At 39.7% G+C, this 20022-nt stretch overlaps 1 protein-coding gene across 1 annotated transcript in view; it reads left to right on the top strand.

Moving 5' to 3' along the window:
• DOCK1 (dedicator of cytokinesis 1) overlaps positions 1-20022 on the top strand; it is a 549703-nt gene that overhangs the window by 502931 nt on the left and 26750 nt on the right. Inside the window, exons 47-49 of the mRNA XM_077822901.1 lie at positions 2669-2806; positions 8007-8152; positions 18811-19003. Coding sequence (XP_077679027.1) covers positions 2669-2806; positions 8007-8152; positions 18811-19003 — 477 coding nt within the window. The remainder of the gene's footprint in view (positions 1-2668; positions 2807-8006; positions 8153-18810; positions 19004-20022) is intronic.

Genomic DNA, 20022 nt, shown 5'->3' with positions numbered 1-20022 from the left:
CCAAAACCCAGAACCCCTATCTGTCGTACATCATGGAATGATATTAAGAAGTAATGGCAGCTAGAGCCATGATAAACTTTTAAAAAGAGAGGATAAGGAAAAATATATTATGGCATAAATAATATATGGATACATTATGGTTTTTTTTGTTTGTTTGTTTTTTGTTTCTTCCCCCCTCCCCCCATCTTTAATGTTTAGATATGTGCTTATTTTTTCATTTATTACATTACAATAAGACCACTTATCTAAAGCTCTGGCACCCTTCACAATCTTTTAAAATATGTCAATAAATAAACTGATCGTTTCTCTAAGGTCAAATAACTTGGCAACAACATAACATTCAATTAACCCCCGCCCCCTTGCCTTACACACACATACCCCTTATCAAAATTCTATACCACTGCTAACCAGACCTACCTGTCTCCTTTTGGGTGAGGGAGAAAAGATGGTCCTTGCAGCATTAGGATTTGAGGCACTGTAGTAGGTCAGTTTCTCTTGGAAGAGCAATTGAAGACAAAATGTACACAAGTGCTGGTTACCTTGAAAAGAGGTGGTCAAAACTGCACAAAACAATTCCACTTTCAGAAACCCAAACTAAGACACCATCAAGTTCTTAAATTCAGCCCTGTTCATATTGGGCTCTGTCTTCCTTGTTTCCTTGCTCTCAGGCATATCTGGTCTTCTCTGCGAATTTTGCTTAGCAAACCCTTTAATCCAATGTCATTGAGCTCTGGATGCAAGGTGCTCATGTTCTCAAAACTAGCCTGGACTTGTTCAGACAGGCTTGGCTGCTAATCTTCCTTGTTCAGCTGCTCTTGAACATCAAGGAACTTCACACAGGTTTGACTATATCTATTGGCATCTGCTAGTCTCCATCATAACTAAAGAGAATGCTTAACCCATACTCTCCCCCCACCAACATATGCACTGCAAACTACAGTAGGCTGCTGCAAAAATATATTTATACATTTTAAGATATGTTGCCCAAGTCGTCCCATTCTCTTATAGCGAAGAAAAACAAATGAGCCAATGCACTCCTTAGTTGGCCCGCGGGGAACTGAGATTCATTTATTGTAGACAGAAAATTAGGAACAAGACCATTCTAAAGTTTTTTTTTTTTTCTACTGAGTACAAATCCATATGGATTATAAATAAAAGTGGATAGAGTAGAAATATTGTATTTGTGTTGTAGAAATATTGTATTTTTTTGAAGAGTGCCAAGAGAAGCAACAGCTGTGTGCCGTTAAATAGCACAAAATGCATTTATTCATGGATTCATCTTGATAAGATTTCTTAAATTTGTTCACATGTAATTTAATTGTGTACTTCTTATCCTCCTTACTAATAAGTCTGCTCATTTAGATTGCTGATCCGTCATATTAGAAAAATCTGTTTTTAATCAGTATTACAGTTTAATTATGAATTATTAAGAGGAAACCTCTTAGCTTGATTGCTGCAAAGAATATCTGACTCAGAACCAGAGCACTGTGTAGGTTGGAGCTGATCTGGAAAAGGAAATATTTTTCTTAAACATGAGAAAGACCTACTATTAGATTCTTCTGTGTTGCTGTGGGAATGAAAATGTCTCTCTTTAAACATTTTAAAAGGTCAGCTATACCTCCACACTATGAACTAATTATATAACCTTGTGTTGGCATGGATATTTTGTGACACAGCCTTGCAGATAAATTATTATTTTCAGTTATAAAAGAGAATTAATTTATTCTCACCGCCACCCCTCACCTCACTCTCTACTAAAAATCATTGAAAACTCAATTTACGATGAAAAATAGTCATTTTTGGTGTGTAAATCTGTATGTTTTCTTAACAAATATGTGGTGTACAATATCTTAAGATTTTTTTTCATGGTAACACAGGGTTTCCAAAATAGCATGTGTTAAACAGAAATAGATGTGAAGATTGTTTTTCTCTGCTATTTATTCCCATGAAACCTGGTGGGGCTGATATTAATAGTGTAGCTCAGTGATACTCAGACTCAGGCTCGCAAGTGGCTCTTTAATGTGTCTCCTGCAGCTCTTTGCAGCACGTGATATTAAAACACTGTGATTTAATTATTAACCAATCAGGACGCTTTTAATATGTTATTGACCAATTGTAGTTGATAAAATTATAATACTTGGTCAGTCATTTTGCTGTGAGAATTATATATATATATAAAAACTACATATTTCCCATCTTACTGTTTAAATATGAATATGTAGTACTATAGTAAATGAAACAGTGAATTCACACAACTGTGGCTCTTTTGGGTAAAGTGGATTGCTAATTTGGCCCCTGAACCACTGAGGTCTGAGTATCACTGGTCTAGCTTTTGAGTCAAATTTAAAGTACAGTATGTATGAGGGGTTTTTAAACATAAAATAAAGGGGTATTTGTTCAACCTGATAAATTTAGCTATACCTTATAATTGCTTGGCAGAATTATTCGTACATTCATTTTAAATGACTATGCGCAACACAGAGTGAAAATGAAATCATATATAGTACCAAAAATCACCATGTTCTGCTTTAGTTGCTATTAGTGTTCCATAAAAATCTCATATTCCTCTTAGAAGCCTACTTCTAAGTATATTTAAAGTCCCCCTTGCTCTACTTCCTTTTATGAGAGAAGACCAGAAAATTCATCATCATCTAATTGTATTCTTTAGATTCCATTCCTGGCAGAAGGTATCCGAATTCATGGAGAGAAAGTAACTGAAGCGCTAAGGCCATTTCATGAGAGAATGGAGGCCTGTTTTAAGCAGCTTAAAGAAAAAGTGGAAAAGCAATACGGTATCAGAACAATTGTAAGTTGTCTCCAAACCTGACATTTAAAAAAGTATCTGTCTTTGGAATTGCTGTAATTCACATTTCAGTCATTAAATGAATATATAGAAAAAACAGTTTTAATAGAGTGTGATTAAGAATCTTAAGGGATATATGGTTTTTCATTTTGTTTTGGTGGTGTGGTGCTGGTGTATTTAAACTCATTTTTAGACAGAGGTTTATTTCTCTTAACGTCCCTAAAATTGTCCACGTCGGTAGTCGCATGAAAGTGTAGTGACTTGCCTTGTGTTGCACATCAAATGAGTGCAAATCACATCTAAGATTAGAATATAATATCTTTCTGGTTTCTAGGTTTTTGTCCTGTACTATATGCCCATCCAGAAGGTTGTCTTCTGAAGCATAGTTATATATCAGTGGCTTCAACAGGTCCCTTTGTCTGTAACTATGCTAGATGAATAGGTCTTCTTGGTTAATTTACCTCTGGACTAGCAATTGTAGCTTAGAGCATTGGGCCCAGCTAAAGACTTCACTTAAATTGTCAGTGCTTAGGAGAAGTGGACAAATGTCCCAAAAAACATTCAAAAACCCTTATCAACACGACTCCTCAGCATAAAAGACTTACCCTAAAATACCAGGATCTGTCCATTGGAAATCAACATAGTCCTTCAAAGTGTTCAGGTTTTAAGGATCTTTTACATAGGTTACAATCTCTAGGAGTTTCTGATATCTTTGAAGCTTTTGTTCTTTGAAGTCGAGGTTCATATCAAGGAATATCACAGAGTGTCACTTCCAAAGCTAGTTCTAAGGCTTTTTAAAATGTTTTTTCAATAAGTCAGGGCCCTGTATCTGCAGATTCTCAGCAATGACTTGTTGCTATTAAGTACACTGAATCCTTGACCTTACTTGTAAATCTCAGGCTACAAGGAGGAGGGATAGCTCAGTGGTTTGAGTATTGGCCTGCTAAACCCAGGCTTGTGAGTTCAATCCTTGAGGGGGCCATTTAGGGATCTGGGCCAAAAATTGGGGATTGGTCCTGCTTTGAGCAGGGGGTTGGACTAGATGACCTCCTGAGGTCCCTTCCAATCCTGATATTCTATGATTCTACTATGACTCCAAACTGTATTTCAGGAGAGCGGGGGGGATGTAGATTGTTCGCAGTGGATGGTCCTCAGTACTGTAGTTTGCACTCTCCCAACATGAGCAAATCATTTTTGGCCACCCTTCTGTCTCAGCTTCAAGATGCAGCCAGAAATTTTGAAAGTCCCCTTACACTTTGAACCTTGTTGATTAAAGGGGGTTAGTTAGTAGAGAGGTTTTGTTTAAGACTGAGTGTTGCTGCTTAGTGCAGAGAGTGTTTCAAGTGCTGACTCTTGCAGCCTGCACATAGGTTCTTAATCGAGAATGTATTTTGAAAGCCATAAGTGCACTTGGAGATTATGCAAAGCGGGCACATGTTTTATAAATAAATTTTAAAAATTCAGTAACATACAAGTAAAGAGTTAGAGTTAACCTTAGGACTGACTGTGCTGGGATTTGTGTTCTGAAAGTATGTTGAAGGCTTCTGTTCCAACTCTTATGCCTTGTATATGAGTAGCATTGACAGACTCAGAATCAAAACCTCCGTCAATGTTATAAATATTCTTTAACCTTGTTGTAGGTCTTGGTTAGATTTGTAATGAAAAAGAAAGACTTATATGAAACTTACATCCACTGTACACTCTTTTCCCCTTGTTATGGTTTAAAAAGACAAACAAAATAAATACATGAATGTGTTCAGTATTTATCAGAAATATAAGTGAATCTATATCAGTGAGTGAATAAACTCAGATTTTGTCTACTTCTTTATGTTGACATGCATTGTTCATCTTGGTCCCAAATGGCTAACTAGATTTCAAGCTGTAGTAACCACACAAATAGCTCATGAAAAAAGAAATTAAGGGAGAATCTATTCAACAATTTGATAAGATGTGACCTTGTAGCGAAATATGATTTGTCTCCAAGAAAGCAAATATCAGAAATTGCTTAAGAAAGTAAATATTTTCCCAGAAATTGTAAAGAATAATTTCAAGCAAGAGAAAATGTACACTAATAATTGAACCTTTCAGAAACTCCCCCACAAGAAACAATTAATATATTTGTAAGATTGCGCAAATGCATTTCCTATCAACAAGACCATTAAAAATAAGGAAAATCGCCAGTTGAAGAAACATTAACTACTACATTGTTCTGCAGGCAGCCCAGCTTGCCAGTGTATGCTTCTGGTTCCCAAGCTGCCTGGCTGCAATCTGTACTCCAACTCTGGCTTCCTGCCTAGTTCTGTGGCATACTGTAGGGAGCATGAATGGTAATCCAGCTAACTCCCCATTAGAAGGAAAGCTGATGAGTAAGACACAGTAGCAGGCAGATCCCAGCAGGGCAAGGAGACAAAACAAAATATTGAATGCATGGCTGCAGCAGAATGATGAATTCCATGGTGAAATGTTGATGTCTGTGGAGCTTGGAAAAAGCCAGATTCCACAGTCACCCCACTTGGGATGGTTGGGGACAGTTCATGCAGAGTTAAGAGTTATTATATCAGGTAGTCTGCATACTTAGGCAGAAGTCACTGCAGTGGTTTACATTCGGTTCATGTTTTGAAGGTTATCTCTGCAACCATAAGGGCTAGAGCCATAATTATTTAAAAATGGAAATTCTGAATTTGGAGCATTATTCTGCAGCATTGGGTGAATTTCACAGCTGCAGAATAAACAGGACTCCCTCTATTCCATTTTTGAACTTTGTATGGACCTGTAAAGAGGATTAATCAGACAGGAGCTCCCAACAGGTCTGAGATTTTGGGTAGCCCTTACCAGAGGCAGCACAAGATGTGGTTCATTAATCCCACCCCACTGCACAGTGCACACCCATGAAAAAGCTAGCCACAGCCTAGTCCTTAGTGAATAACGATTGAAACACTAATAGGAAAATTTTGCAAAGAAGTCTGTTAAAGGTTAATTCTAGGGTGATTCCACCACTAGAAAGCGCAGCTTGACATTATGTCCCTTGTATGAAAAAGGCAAACTGTAATTCATGGAATGTGTAACCTAAACATATTATATCCAAGATTCAGTGCACCAAATTCTGATCGTAGTTACGATGGATTTACAGCACTATATGTCCAGTGATGGTGCTACTCCAGATTGACACTTGTGGAATTGGGATCAGGATCTGGCCCTGAATTTCTTTTATTACTGGGGATCACACAGGTGTTTAGATTGTGAATTTTAAACACACTAAGTCAGAATTCTTGCTGTGCCAGATTTCCACTGGGCATAGTAGAGTGGGACAACAGGGATCTGGTCATAGCTCTCGGATTCTTTGATCAGTGCCAGTGTAGCTTAGCACATCCTGGGCTAGGTGCCAACAGTCCCCAAGAGAACAAATGCCAGCTGAAGATAGCAAGAACACAGCACACGCTAGCCACACCAACTCTCTGTCCTGACTAAACATCCTACTCTGGGAGTCTGTGGGATGAGTGGCATGAGAGCCTGTGCACCAGGGGAATCCCCAGAAGTACAAGGGGAGCAGAATGGGCCGACGAATTTGACTATGACAGCCCTGACTTCAGAAACTCATTTTCAGATCCTTCTATAGTGGTGATATTTTTAAGGTAATGACATATTTAGAGGAGAGAGAAATCCTATCTGAAGCTTACCAGCCTTGATAGTATCCTTGTAAATGTTGTTCCCTTTATGGTCCTTAAATCCCTGCTTGATATGTTTGATGCACTGTGCCTCTAAATAGTAATTTATTCCCAAGGAGAAACGAGATATTGACATTAATTATACTTATGTGTCACTTGCTTCAGTCATACACATTAACATTGTCAAAGAGATGACTGGAAAGTCAGACCCAGTTGGTGTTATCTTGCCAGTGTCACTCTGATCCACTACTAAGAATTGATGGAATTTTATCACTTCTGTCTTTCTTGTACAATGCCAGCTTAGCAGTAGTTGACAGTGTGGAAAAGCTACCTGTGACTAAACAGCAGGAGATTCTTATTTTTGTCTGAAAGTTCAATTATTTTATGCATATATCAGTTATTAATGACTAGCAAAGCTTGTATAAATATTCAGAACTATAAAAGAGCATCTGCATAAAAAACGACATTTAAATATTTTCTTCTCAACCTAGATGTCACTCCGTGAAAGTGGCTCTGTTAACAGCAATACCATATTTGTGGTTTTTTAAAAACTTTGGTTCATTATTGCTGTTACTCAGTGCTGGAATACACTAGGGTACCAGTAGCATGCCACATGCACCACAACGTGGAGGAAACTGTAGGCGCTTCAACATCTAGGCGTTGTCGGTGCTGGTAGCCCTGGTGAGTCCCAGTAACCATTCAGACACATGGCTAAGGGAAAGGTTATTTTTTGTGGAACTGACAGGAAAGGGAAAGATTGCAAATACCCTAGGTACAGAGGCTTAATAGTTATAGTAAAAAGTGTATTAAGTGTAATAATGGTAAATGTTTCAGTCCCTAGGGGGCAGTCCAATTGAGAATTGGGGCTCTTTAGGCCTGCTAGTGCCTCTCCAGTTCAATCTCTGCTCAATGCAAATAGGACCTTGCAGGTCTCCAAGCCAGGCTCAGTTAGAGTCTATCATTGGGGCCCCTCTGCAATGGCTTCCTGCCTAGCCACTGCTGCTCCCCCATAAATCCCACACAAGCCTGCACCCAGGTGTAATGTCTGGCAGTCACAGCCTGTTCCACAGATGGCTCTCCATATTGTTCCTGTTTTCAACTTCTCTCCAACTTCCTGTTTCCAGGTGGCCACTGCTTCAGTTGACCTCAGCTCCTGGCTTCCTTGCGGCCACTGCTTCCAACCACAGCCCAGCCACTTCCTGGTTCTCAGGGCCTTTCCCCTTACCTGGCCAGAAGAGTGGGAAGTGCAAGGGGTGAGGAGGAGCTGTTGGGCGTTGTAGTCCCCTGCCTTGCAGAGCCATACCTGTGTTTAAAATTAAGCATATGCTTAAGTTCTTTCCTGAATCAGGGCCTGTTTGCATTTTTTCTTAAATATATCTAGTAACAGTATGTGTGTGATTATAAATTTCTTGTAACTGAAATAGCATAAAATTCTAGGTGGAAAAAAAGCATTTAACCATTCAGCATTACATGATAATGACTCACAAATTTCAGGTTGTGTTCTAAAAAGAATAAGATCATATTTTTCTTTGTTGTAGCCCTCAAGTTTGGATGATAGACGAGGCAGTCGGCCAAGGTCTATGGTTCGATCATTCACAATGCCTTCATCTTCAAGACCTTTATCTGTTGCATCAGTATCATCTGTCTCGTCAGATAGTACCCCTTCCAGACCTGGCTCTGATGGGTAAGTAAGGTATAACAATTAAGAGCTTGTAATTGTGGAGAAAGATTCAGCATGCAAAACCTTACTGGGTTGTGAGAAGCTGTCAGCAGCTAATTACACTTTAATTACAAACATATAGTATATTGCATGTGTTATCTTAGTTCTTTGTTTTATAAAGTTACCAATATGAGCAAATAAAACTCAAGTACATTTATTTTGAGCAAATTGTTTCTATACTGAAAGCAGTTTCGGGTATGCATGTCGGGAGACCTGGGACTTATTAGAAATTTGGCATTTTAGAAAATTCTTTCCCTCCCTCCTCAGCAGTGATACTTCCATCTCTCTAAAACGGACTACCACTGAGAAGAAAAGCATTGTTTTTTTTAACAAATATGATCATTTCTTAAAAGAATCTTGTTTTTCCTCAATGCTGATTTCAAGATACACTATTTGAATTTAATTGGGACTGTCGATTAATTGCAGTTTAAATTGCACTGTTAAACAATAGAATACCAATTGACATTTGTTAAATATTTTTGATGTTTTTCAACATTTTCAAATATATTGATTTCAGTTACAACACAGAATACAAAGTGTACCATCACTTTGTTATTTTATTACAAATATTTGCACTATAAATATGATAAAAATAGTATTTTTCAATTCACCTCATACAAGTACTGTGGTGCAATCTCTTTATCGTGAAAGCACAACTTAAAAATGTAACTACGCTCAAAAATAAAACAATGTAAAACTTTAGAGCCTACAAGTCCACTCAGTCCTACTTCTTGTGGAGCCAATCACTAAGAGAAACAAGTTTGTTTACATTTATGGGAGATAATGCTGCCCACTTCTTATTTACAATGTCACCTGAAAGTGAGAACAGACATTCACATGGCACTTTTATAGCCAGCATTGCAAGGTATTTACATGCCAGATGTCCTAAACATTCATATGCCCCTTCATGCTTTGTCTACCAGGTGCAGATTGGGGTAAGGCAGGGTTTAGCTGCCAAAAAGTGAAGCTTTGTGGTAGGATTGCTCTTCATCACCAGAAAATGACTTAAAAGAAAACTATATCTATAGAAGGCTAGGGGGGAAAACTGGCTGTGTGCTGCCACCATAAAAGTGTCATTCTCTTTGTTTCTCACTCCTCACATTATTCTTTCCATATCTGCATATTTGGCTCTTCTCTCCTCATTTAAGCCTTTTACATTTTTGCCTCTTTCAGCTTTTTCCATTCTGCACCTCTACCCCAGCTCTGCCATTGTACATACCATTTGGCAGGCTGCATGTTTGTGGCGGGGGGTACACATGTTGAGGACAGTTTGTCTGGGATTATTCCACTGGAATCCGTTTTCCTTTGTTCTCCTTCTCCACTCCGTTTCCTTTTTAATCCTGCTTCATAGAGGTTGTGCAATTCAGAAGAAAGCTCTATAATGCAAGTCATCTTCCTTATGTAAGCTTTTTACACGTGGAACTATTACAAAGAATTACAGGTACAATTTTCTTTTATAGCCATGTAGGTTGGTCCCTCCCCTTCCCCTGAAGTCAGCTGTGCGTGCGAACTCAGTGGAGCCTGAACAGAAAAGTGAAACTAACAAGGCTCATTTTGCAGCTCAGCTGACACAGTGAACCGAGCAGCAAGGCAGTTTAATAAATATCACGACAACCTACTGGATACACTTCATCACCAGAAAAAAAAAACACTTAGTTTTGAAGCTCACTGTGAAATAGGGCCTGATCCAAGGCTCATTGAAATTAATGGGAGTTTTTCAATTTATTTTAATGGACTTTGGCTCAGGCTCATAGTGCCTTGGAAAGTTGAACATACCTATAGTTTAATATGCACAAAGACCTTTGTCTGACTTTTGCCAGGCTGTACATCTGTCATGTTCTGGGTTGCAATTCAGATCAGTGAGAGGTTGTGTCACCACTTGTCCTGTAATCCTGAGTGCCTTAAATGCTGTAGCTCCTTGTCTGGATGCTCCCAGTAAGCATACAAGAATGCACTGAGTGTCTGTGTGCTGTGCAACCGTGGTTCATTACTCTGACCCCAGCAGCCAGCCTACAACACAACAGCCCCATCCTGGTCTTAACCAGCCTTGGTTACTAATTGCAGGGTGACCCCAACATGCCCTCTGTCCCTAATTTCCCCAAAACCATCTGTCCTGAACTGTCCAGCCCTCTCCTAGAACACTGAGATTTAATAATGTCTGTTGCTCCTTTAAAGAGACAAAATCACAGCAACTTGTTGCCTTAACTGAACTTAACATTCACTTCAATACAAGCATAACACTGGGTTGGTTTAGATTAAAAGTAAAACAAGTTTATTAACAAAGAGAGGTTTTAAGTGAGTTCAAGTACAAGGGATAAAGACAAAATGGTTACAAGCAAATAAAAGAAAATATGCTGTCTAGTGGCTAAGACTTAACTAAATAAGCTACAGCCTTGGTTGGTACAAGGTAGATTTCTTACCGATCTTTCTTCTTTCCATGATGGACTTTCAGTTAGGACCTTGGGCTTGTGCATTTTAGGAACATAATTCTAGCACATACCCTTAACTTTTTGTACACACCCTGTACACATGTCATGCAAGACTATTAATGATCAGTGAGGAGTTAGTTTTCAGTGATATCTTACATGACGCCTTTTAGTTACAGATTGACAAGAGTGTGTTAAGTTTAATGAGTATGTCAGGCCTGATGAGAGCTGCTGATACAGAATAGTGAACCGCAAATGGGTCTTTGTGTCACAACCTCACATTTAATCCAAATATCTGTAAGGGTGGTGTGGTGGGTGAAGTTATGTGAACACCTTTCAGAGTTTAACTGCAAACGCCTTATGTATTTCTGTCTTCATTTTGGTGCCATTTCCTTACTACATTCAGCTGCTAAATGGTCATATGGGTAAACTGGGAGGTCTAGAAAGGTCTTAATTTGTTTAATTACACAGTTAATACAGGTTTTTACTTGTAATAAAAGGGAAATAGGGGGTTTTTTGGGGAGAAGTTGCTTATTACACTCCTAAAAGGGTATTCAGTATAGGCGCCCTGCTGACTTCAAGTAAACCTAGAGCTAGCTGTTACACTCCTCCATGGGGAGAACAAGTGAATATGATTTTGCTGGGTCTGCAATCTCATGAAAAATTACTTGAGGTTAAGTAGTAAAACTCACATAACTTCTCCAAACAGAGACTGGGGAATATTCTGTCACCACCTACACCAATGCAATTTAATCAAAGTCATAAAGGTGGCACAGATGTTAATGCCTAATTCCCATTAAAATCAATTGAAAGATTCCTATGGACTTCAATGGGAGTTGGATCTTTATTTGTGTGAGAAGTCCAGCTAGGCCCATTAATCCACCAATGAACTGAGCCCCAGAAGTTTGGCCTTTCAGGAGACATGCTACTACAAACAGTTCTACCCATGGCTTGGAGATCAAAACGTTTGAAGATTCTTTGACTTGGGAAAAAATGGGTCTTTTCAGAAGTCACTATTTTAGAAAAATGCTTTTAATTGGAACAGTATTTTGGACATTTAATACAGCACCGATCGGAAACAAAATCAATATGTAGTTATAAAAACATGCTTGAAAGGACACTTTTTTCTTTCAAACAGTAGTGACACCTAAAATTGCCTGATGTCTAAGAAGGTGAAAGTGTATGGTTTCCTGTAAGGTCCACACCAAACTTTGTTATTTTGGGCTCTTAAATTGTTTATAGGTATCGATATTGATACATGTAAATGTTGGTACTCACCAATAATTATACATGTGTGTATTTTAAGCTGAATGTGAATAGGAAGTACCAGGTAATGGTAGGAAGCATGGATATGGTGAGAGGAGCATATTAAGGACCAGGACCATGGGAATGTGGAACAGGGTGGGGGGGCATGGAGCAAGTATGGTGACAGTCTGGTCTGTTCATTGACGGCATTGAGTGGAACAGGGCTCTGCAGAGGGATGTGGGAGTGGATGATACCTCTATGTGGGGGGCCATTAAGTGAAATCGAGGTGGTGGGCATGAAATATAATAGGGCTTTTCATTGTTTGAGAGGTGGAGGGGGAATATCAGTGTTGATAGCTAACCATGCTTATTAAAGCCCTTGAAAATTCAACTAAACAAAAAACTTTAACTTAGAGGTAAGGTTGTTGAAGTGCAAAGCCCATCCGTTCATTCTCTTTAAAAAAAAATAATAAAATAAAATAAATGAATAATAATTAAGGAAATCACCAGTTAAGCTAACATTCATATTCACACCAATCTCAATCACACCCAAACATCATAACACCAAAATGCACCCACAATCCATAAGTACAATATCAAACTTACTTGTAATTCTAATGTACAACCAGGCACAATACAAACATCATCTAAGTTCTCAAAATGATACTCAAATGCAAAACCTTATCTCTGACTGCATCCTTCCTCTTGGACAAATAACACATTCTATAGACTTAAAATTGTATGTATATCTATCAATAAAGTATCTGAATCTGACTGAGGTTCAAGCAAAGTTTTCCATGTGAGTGATTTCAGGGAATTAGATACGATTTTGTCAGTAGTTAAGGAATTATATATTAATTTGATATATAAGGTTTGATCGCATCCTGAAAGAAAAATAAGACAGACATTCAGAATTGTACTTTAAGGCACTAGAAGTAACATTTTTTTATTAAATATTTAATGTTTCCCATTGGAAAGTGAGATTCCCAAAGAATGCTTTAATGTACAAACACTAACCAGTGCTTGTTTTGCAGAAGTATTTTTCTTTAAGAATCATCTACATTGTAAACTGTTCTCCATTTTAATCATAAATAGAGTTGTAGAGAAATAGGTTACATTAGAGTATACAACGCTGGATTAACATTAGTGGAGAAAGTTTTTGACTAAACAAATTAGACGATGGAAGACCTAAAGAAATTAGTAGAGCTGGCCAGGACATGGAAATCCCTTCCCGTGGAAAATTTTGTGTTTTTGAAAAAAAAATTGTCCTGAATTGGGATGTTAAGTCAAAAGCATGACATTTCTCATGGGAAGGGATTTCCAGAAAAATTCCATTTTGGGAGCCCAAAACAGAATTTTTCCGCTTGCTGGCTGCCTCAGTACAGCTCCCAGCACAAGTGGTGCCCTGATTCTAGAAATGGCCTCTGATTTCTGTTACGGTATTATTAATAATGTGCTCAGTAGAGAAGCAGTTAAATCACTACCTAAATGGTAGTAATCACTCCTGGGTTAGAACACAAAGACCAGGAGACCTATGTTCTATTCAAGCTCTGACATTAGCCTGCTTTGTAACCTCGGGGAAGTCATTTCACCCTTTTGTGAGGCAGCTCCTGATCATAAGGTTAATTAGTAAGGGCCCTGTAACGGGGTGCACTCACCTCTCATGAGTGCCTCCTTGGCCGAGTGTGTGTGCCTGCACCTCTCAGTTTGTCCCTGCTCCGGGACTCCTTCCCTGGAGGTAATAAGTTTGCCCTTTCAGGGCCTTTCTGGCCCCAGCTCTTCAGCTAGGCCACTAAAAGAGTTGAGTTCCCCCTTCTGGGGTGTCTCAATGTCCAGTCCACTTCCCCCAGTGACTAATGGGAGGCTCAAGGGGACCTGGGCCCACCCACTCCTCCAGGTCCCAGCCCAGGGATCCTGTAGATAGCAGCTGTCGTTGTGTCCCTTTATCTAAGTTGCGCTGCTCCCTGGGCCACTTCCCCACAGCTCTGTACTTTCCCTGGGCCACTTCCCCGCAGCTCTGTACTGTCTTCACCCTTACCTCAGGGCCTTGTCTGGATGGAATCCCTGCAACCAGGCCAGGGCTCCTTCTCGCTCTTCCTGGCTTCTGGCAGCACTACCTTGTCTGAGGTCTTGCAGCTCCCTCAGCCAGCCACACACCATCTGCACTCCCCTAGCTCTAGCAAGGCACTGAACTCACTCTGGCCCTGCAACTCTTCTTTTCTAGCCTGCTGGACCCTGATTGGCTGCTTCCCAAACAGCCACTGGAAGCAGCTTGGAGGCCCTCTCTACTGCCCTTTTCTGTGATAGGGTGTGGCAGGGCCACAGGCCTCCAGCAGGGGGCCTCAGGGCCTAGTCCACCTCATCACAGACCCACTTCTTCAAGGTGCTGATATGAATGTCTTTTGTCAGATGTCTGATGAATAAACTTAAGTTCTAAGAGGGGCTGGTCAGAAAGTGAAATTTCAATTCTGTGGGAAATTCCAAAATTAAAAAAAAAATTGTCCTCACATAGTACAAAAAGTGAAATTTCAAAATTTTCCAGAGAACAGGAATTCCAAAATTTCATTTAGAAAAAGCAACATTTCATTTCAACCTTTTCAAAATGTTTTCAATGCTCCAACGGCTTCCCAGAGCTGTGGGAACCCTCCAGATGCGGAGCTGGGCAGCCTCAGCCCTGGAAGTCCTGGCTCTGGGGCAGTCAAACTGGTAGTCTGGCTGGTAGCTGGTGCTGCCAAGGAGCTTGGAGTCTGGAATCCTGGAACTCCAGGCTGTCAAGGAGCCAGGAGCCTGGAAGCCCATGCTCCCCAGTAGACTGCCAGGCAGGAAACCAGATTTCCAGTAGCAGGTGGTGTCCATGTTTCCACTGGAATTTCATCTTAATCATCACATTCCCATTGAACATTTCAATTTTAGCAAATTGTTATTTTCCAGTGGAAAAATATTACATCTGAAGATTTCCAACCAGTTCTTTTTTAAAATCACGTCAGTGTTTTACATAATTATTTAGCAACATTTTTGTAAGAAGTCTGATATGAGTTTGAATGGGTCAGCATATTGCAGAAGGTTCATTATAGTCTTAGTTTAGATTTAAAACATAGCTTTAAAAATTCACACCGCTGCTGATAAAAGTTACAGATTAACAACGGAGGCAGTAGCTCTGATTTCAGGATTGCCAAAATGTACTTGAAAGAGGATTGTAAAAACAAAACAACAGAACCCAAAAATTAATTAACAAGACTCAGTAATTTTGGAACTAGGCTCTTAAGAAGATAAACCCCAAGGAGAGTCTGTTGTCATCGATGCAAATGAATGTTACTAGCATAAATTCCCTACACGTTTTCTTCAATATAGACCTTCCAGTATAAAATACTGCATAAAATATTTGAATAGTGGGCACTAGCTCATTTATAAATACACATTATCATAAGTTAGTATTCTGAGTTTCGATTCTTTGGAAATACTGTAATGTAGTAAATATGAATAATCCTGCCTGTAATACTTACTGCATATTTCTTTGTGTCTGTAAAAATGTAGACTGCAGGTGCCTCCTGCTAGCCAGGCACATGCCTGTACTCTTTTTTTGTGGCACCCTCCACCAGCAGTTTCTCTTTTCAGATGTTTTTTCAGTGACTCAGCCTATATGTGAAACAAATAGAAAATAAACCCCTTCCAGGGTAACACAGTCCAACAAATGGCTGGCCCCTCCCCGAGGTCCTCAGTCCCATCTCTGGGCCTGTTTGAGCCCTTTCCACCTTCTTGGGCTCCACACAAAACTTGTTGCCTCCTCAGCCCTTTGCCACTCAGCCTGTGTCTGGTGGAGGGATCCGGCCCTACCCACTACTCTGGGTCGTAACCCAGAGATCCTAAAACTAGTAGTCACCAGTTGCTTCCTTCGCTAGTGTCTATTCCTGCATTCCTTGGGCTGCTTCCCACTCTGTCCCATCAGCTTCTTGGGTGCTTGGCCTGTTCCCTGTTTAAGCAGGGTCTCTCCCAAGCCTCCTTGCCTAGAGAGTCTGAAACAGTCTCTTCCCTGTTCTCTCAGGGTTCTTTCTCACAGGCCCTTTACCTCATCAGCTTTTAACAGTCTTTGGCCCTTCTTGTCAAGTCTCTCTCTCCCTCTGTGCTTGGAGAGCTTCACAGTCCTATCCCTGCTTAGGCAGGGTTTCTCCCCATTCTCCATACCTGTGGAATCTTCCAGCCTTCCACTTCTTCTGGTCCCAGCCAACAACTGCTCTGTCCAGCTGCTACTGCAGCTTCCTCAGCCAGCCAGCAACATTGTACTTCCTCCTTTGGCTCCAGCCAGCAATTGAGCTGTCCAGGCCCTGCAACTCCTTTTATATGAGCCTTCTAGGCTCTGATTGGCTGCCTCCCTTCAGCCTCTCTAGGCCACTTAGAGGACCCCACTCTATTGCCTTTTTTCTGTGGCGGGGTGTGGTAGGACTGCAGGGTCTTCCTGAGGGCCTCAAAGGGCCTGGTACACCCCATCACAGTCACCATGTTGAAATATATATGTATACTATATATGTTATGCAAATATAATCCTTGATTCTACACTGGAAACCTCTAGTACACAACCCTGAGCTTTTGAACCTCAGATAACTTCAGGGGATTTCTCAAGGTCAGTGGGAGGTCCACACTAGTGGATCCCAGTGCAGGATCAGACCCTAGAGATGCAGGCATTATAGCTCAGTATATACTTTTCTTCCTTATGAAGAAAGCCTTCTCATAAAGAAGATTGACTTTGTATCGCACAGTTTGTCTTTCTGCCATGTGATAATTTTAATTTGTTTTTATAAATTCTTTAGTATAATGTTTAACCTAGGTTGTGTTCTCTTCATCTTTCATAAGATCAAATACATATCAAAATAATTTTTAGTCTGAAATTTATCTTTTTTAAGCTAATTTTGTAGAAAAATTTACCTTTTACACTGCCCATTATACCTGAAAAATTAGCCCGAAAGGAGTCATAGTATGTTTAGGTCTTTAATTTGCTGGAAATTTAAGCCAATGGACTCAAAACAGAAAAATATCATTCAAATATTCCTTAGAGTTTTCCTTGGCGTATTTAAATAATAAAATTTAAAAACATGTTTAAATATTGAACTGTTTATTATTTTCTTTTAAAAGTTCATTAAAACCCTAAAGGCTTCTGCTGTACAGTTGGAGCAAAAAATAGTCAACTGTGAAGGGTAAAAATTTAATCTTTTCAAAGAGAGGTTATGATAGGGTACCAGCCTTGCATATATTCACACACTCAAAATACATGTATGTTTACCAAATGCCTGAGGTTTGTACTGTTCCAGTTATGAAAATTCATCTACTATTCAGAAATCAACCTTGCCCTTAGTTATTGGCAATAAATAACCGAACCTAAAGACTTTCACTGACTTGTCATCCTTTGATCTTTTTGATAGCATCAGAAGCTTGGAATTGCTCTCTTACCCTAACAGTACAGTGTATGCACAAACATCATGGTCTGTAAATATATGCATACACATACACATCTAATCACATATTATGCATTATGTTGTTATACATGCAGTTGGTAGCACGGTTTATAATTAAGGTTGCCTGACACTTCCCATTATAAACCCTGTTTTCAGTTGCTTATAACTTTGCCAATCTTTAACCCATGTGGGTTGAATTTTCCATGCCAGATGTCTGCCTCAGGTTGAATTTTCTTTGGAAGATTTCAGCTGAAACAGTTCAGATTCCTGAAAACAAAACTAGGGAAAAATACATTGTTATGCCCAGGTAAAAAAAATTCCGGGAACCTTTTCTTTGACAATCTCTAATGCATCCATGCTTTGGAGCAGGGACTAAAAATTTGGCAAGGAGGTGAGTCTTTTGCTGTGTCTGTGAAGATCCACCCATCCCAAGCCGGCCAAGCTATAAGCCTTTGAAAAATCGCATTTTGCACACATGTAGTAGACACTTGCTAGACTGCAGCTAAATTTCCCAGTGATTCCGTCTGTACTGGGCATGGTCTAGCCTTGGGCAGAGCAGGAAATTCCCTGCAATTGCAGCAGCTCTGAGCTATTGTGGGTTGTCCTGGGTCCAGGTTTGGGCACCTGAACTAAGAGCAGGCATTTTGGGTTCAAGGCAAGACAACAGGGAACCAGTTAGTTCAACATCAAAACCGTTAAACTGGAAAATTTTCTACCAGCTCTAGTCACTATACGCCTTCCAACTTCTGCAACAAATGAAGCAGGGGGCCAGCAGACAATAGCCTCCTTCTCTGCGTAACCATGGTTCATACTCAGAGCATGTCTGTCCTGAGTGATGAATGAGGCAGGAGTCCTGCAGAGAAAATAGTATGTGATTGTGTAATTAGAGTCTTTATCATAATGCATATGCACAAGATTTAAGGTTTAAGGTTGCCGAATTAAGGTTGCGGAGGCAACATCAGTTCTGGCATTTCCTAACTTTTCAGTGCTTGACTTTGCAACCTTAATAATAATCTTTTAATGTACTTTTTTGTGTACATGTATACACAGTATGCATATGTATATGATCCTGTAAAGTGTATGTACAAGTACTGCCTATATTCATGAAGTAGAACTTCATCAATTTGCATTATGATCATTTGTGAATTACTAAGATTTGCAGTGAATGAAGCAGGCTGTACATGTGCAGTGGATGATGGTGTGATCTATAAATGTGATGATATATAAACACACAGAGAGATGCTTATCAGTGTGTGTAACCATCTAACAGTAAATTTACCTCAGAACTGGGAGGTACACAGTACTGTTCATTAACAGTTCTGCATTAAATTTTAGCATGAAACAATTACAATTACCTTCTTTCCCCGTCATGATAATGAGCCTTACTTGGTTAACAAAAGATCTCTGGACTAAAATTATACTGTTGTTGGGAACTGGGGAAATTTAAAATTTATTGTTTGACAGTAATATTTCATTGGTCTAAATAAACCAAATTTTCCTTCAGGTTTGTGCTTGAACCTCTTCTGCCAAAAAAGATGCATTCTAGGTCTCAAGATAAATTGGACAAGGATGACCTAGATAAGAAGGAAAAGAAGAAGGAAAAAAGGAACAGCAAACACCAGGAGATATTTGATAAAGAGTTGAAATCTACCGATATTTCTCTGCAACAATCTGAAGCAGTGATCCTTTCAGAAACGGTAATGTTAACAAACAGAGTTTTATTTAATTGTGGGCTATAACTCTAACTTTTTTACAATACAGAAGGGTCATTTTGACAGTTCATTTTGTTTTTAGACTTAAAATAACTCTTAGAAAAAATTCCATACTCTTTAAAACATTCATTAGTGTACCAAAAGTAGATACTTTACTAAACAAAAAGAGCAGACTAATGGTATTTTGTATAGACTTTCTGTAAGATTTTTATATATGGCCTTTTGAAAAATACAATAGTTGATATAAGTGAAGAAAATTCAATTGCACCATTCATAGCATGGATTCTTCTAGTAGCTGGTCATGTGAGATTCTGATGGTTCTTCTATGTGGTTTCAGTTATCTTCTGCAAGATATAGTTCGTGCAGTCATTTTGTGTATGGCAATTACATATTCTTTATTCCTGGGAGAATTCTGCACCAAAAAATTAAAAATTCTGTGTACCATATTTTAAAATTCTGCATATTTAATTTGTCAGAATAACACTACATATAATCACCCCAGTTTGAATTGTTTTGTTAATTTATTTCAAAGTACCTTTCAGAACTCTGTCTGTAACAATGCAGACACACAAAAAATTCCCCCAGGAGTAGAGAGTTAAAGAAACCCCTACGACAATCCAGTTCCTGTTTCTCTGCCCCATCTCTATCTAGAACCCAGCCGGGAGGCCAGACACCCACAACCCCTTTCCCAGAGCCCAACCATGGGGACCCCCCCTCACAGCCCAGACACCCACACTCTTATGCCCCCCAGCTGTGGAGGCCCCCCCAGCCCAGACATTCCCAGAGCCCAGGGATACAGACAGAGAAACAGCCTGATGCTGGGTCCTGGGCTTGTGTGGAGTTTCCTGCACTCTGCCTCCTTCTTTCAGGGCATGCCGGGACCTGTAGCAGCCCGGAGCCCTCCAGCTCCATCCCCCTCCCACCAACAGTGTCTTCTGTTTGTGAGCTGGGCTCTGACAGGTCCAGCAGCCCCTAGTGGCAACCCCCATTCTGCATTGCACAGT

This window comes from Eretmochelys imbricata, chromosome 7 (genome assembly GCF_965152235.1).
Source record: "Eretmochelys imbricata isolate rEreImb1 chromosome 7, rEreImb1.hap1, whole genome shotgun sequence".
In the NCBI taxonomy this organism is placed as follows: domain Eukaryota; kingdom Metazoa; phylum Chordata; order Testudines; family Cheloniidae; genus Eretmochelys; species Eretmochelys imbricata.
This window is presented reverse-complemented; position numbering and strand designations above follow the sequence as displayed.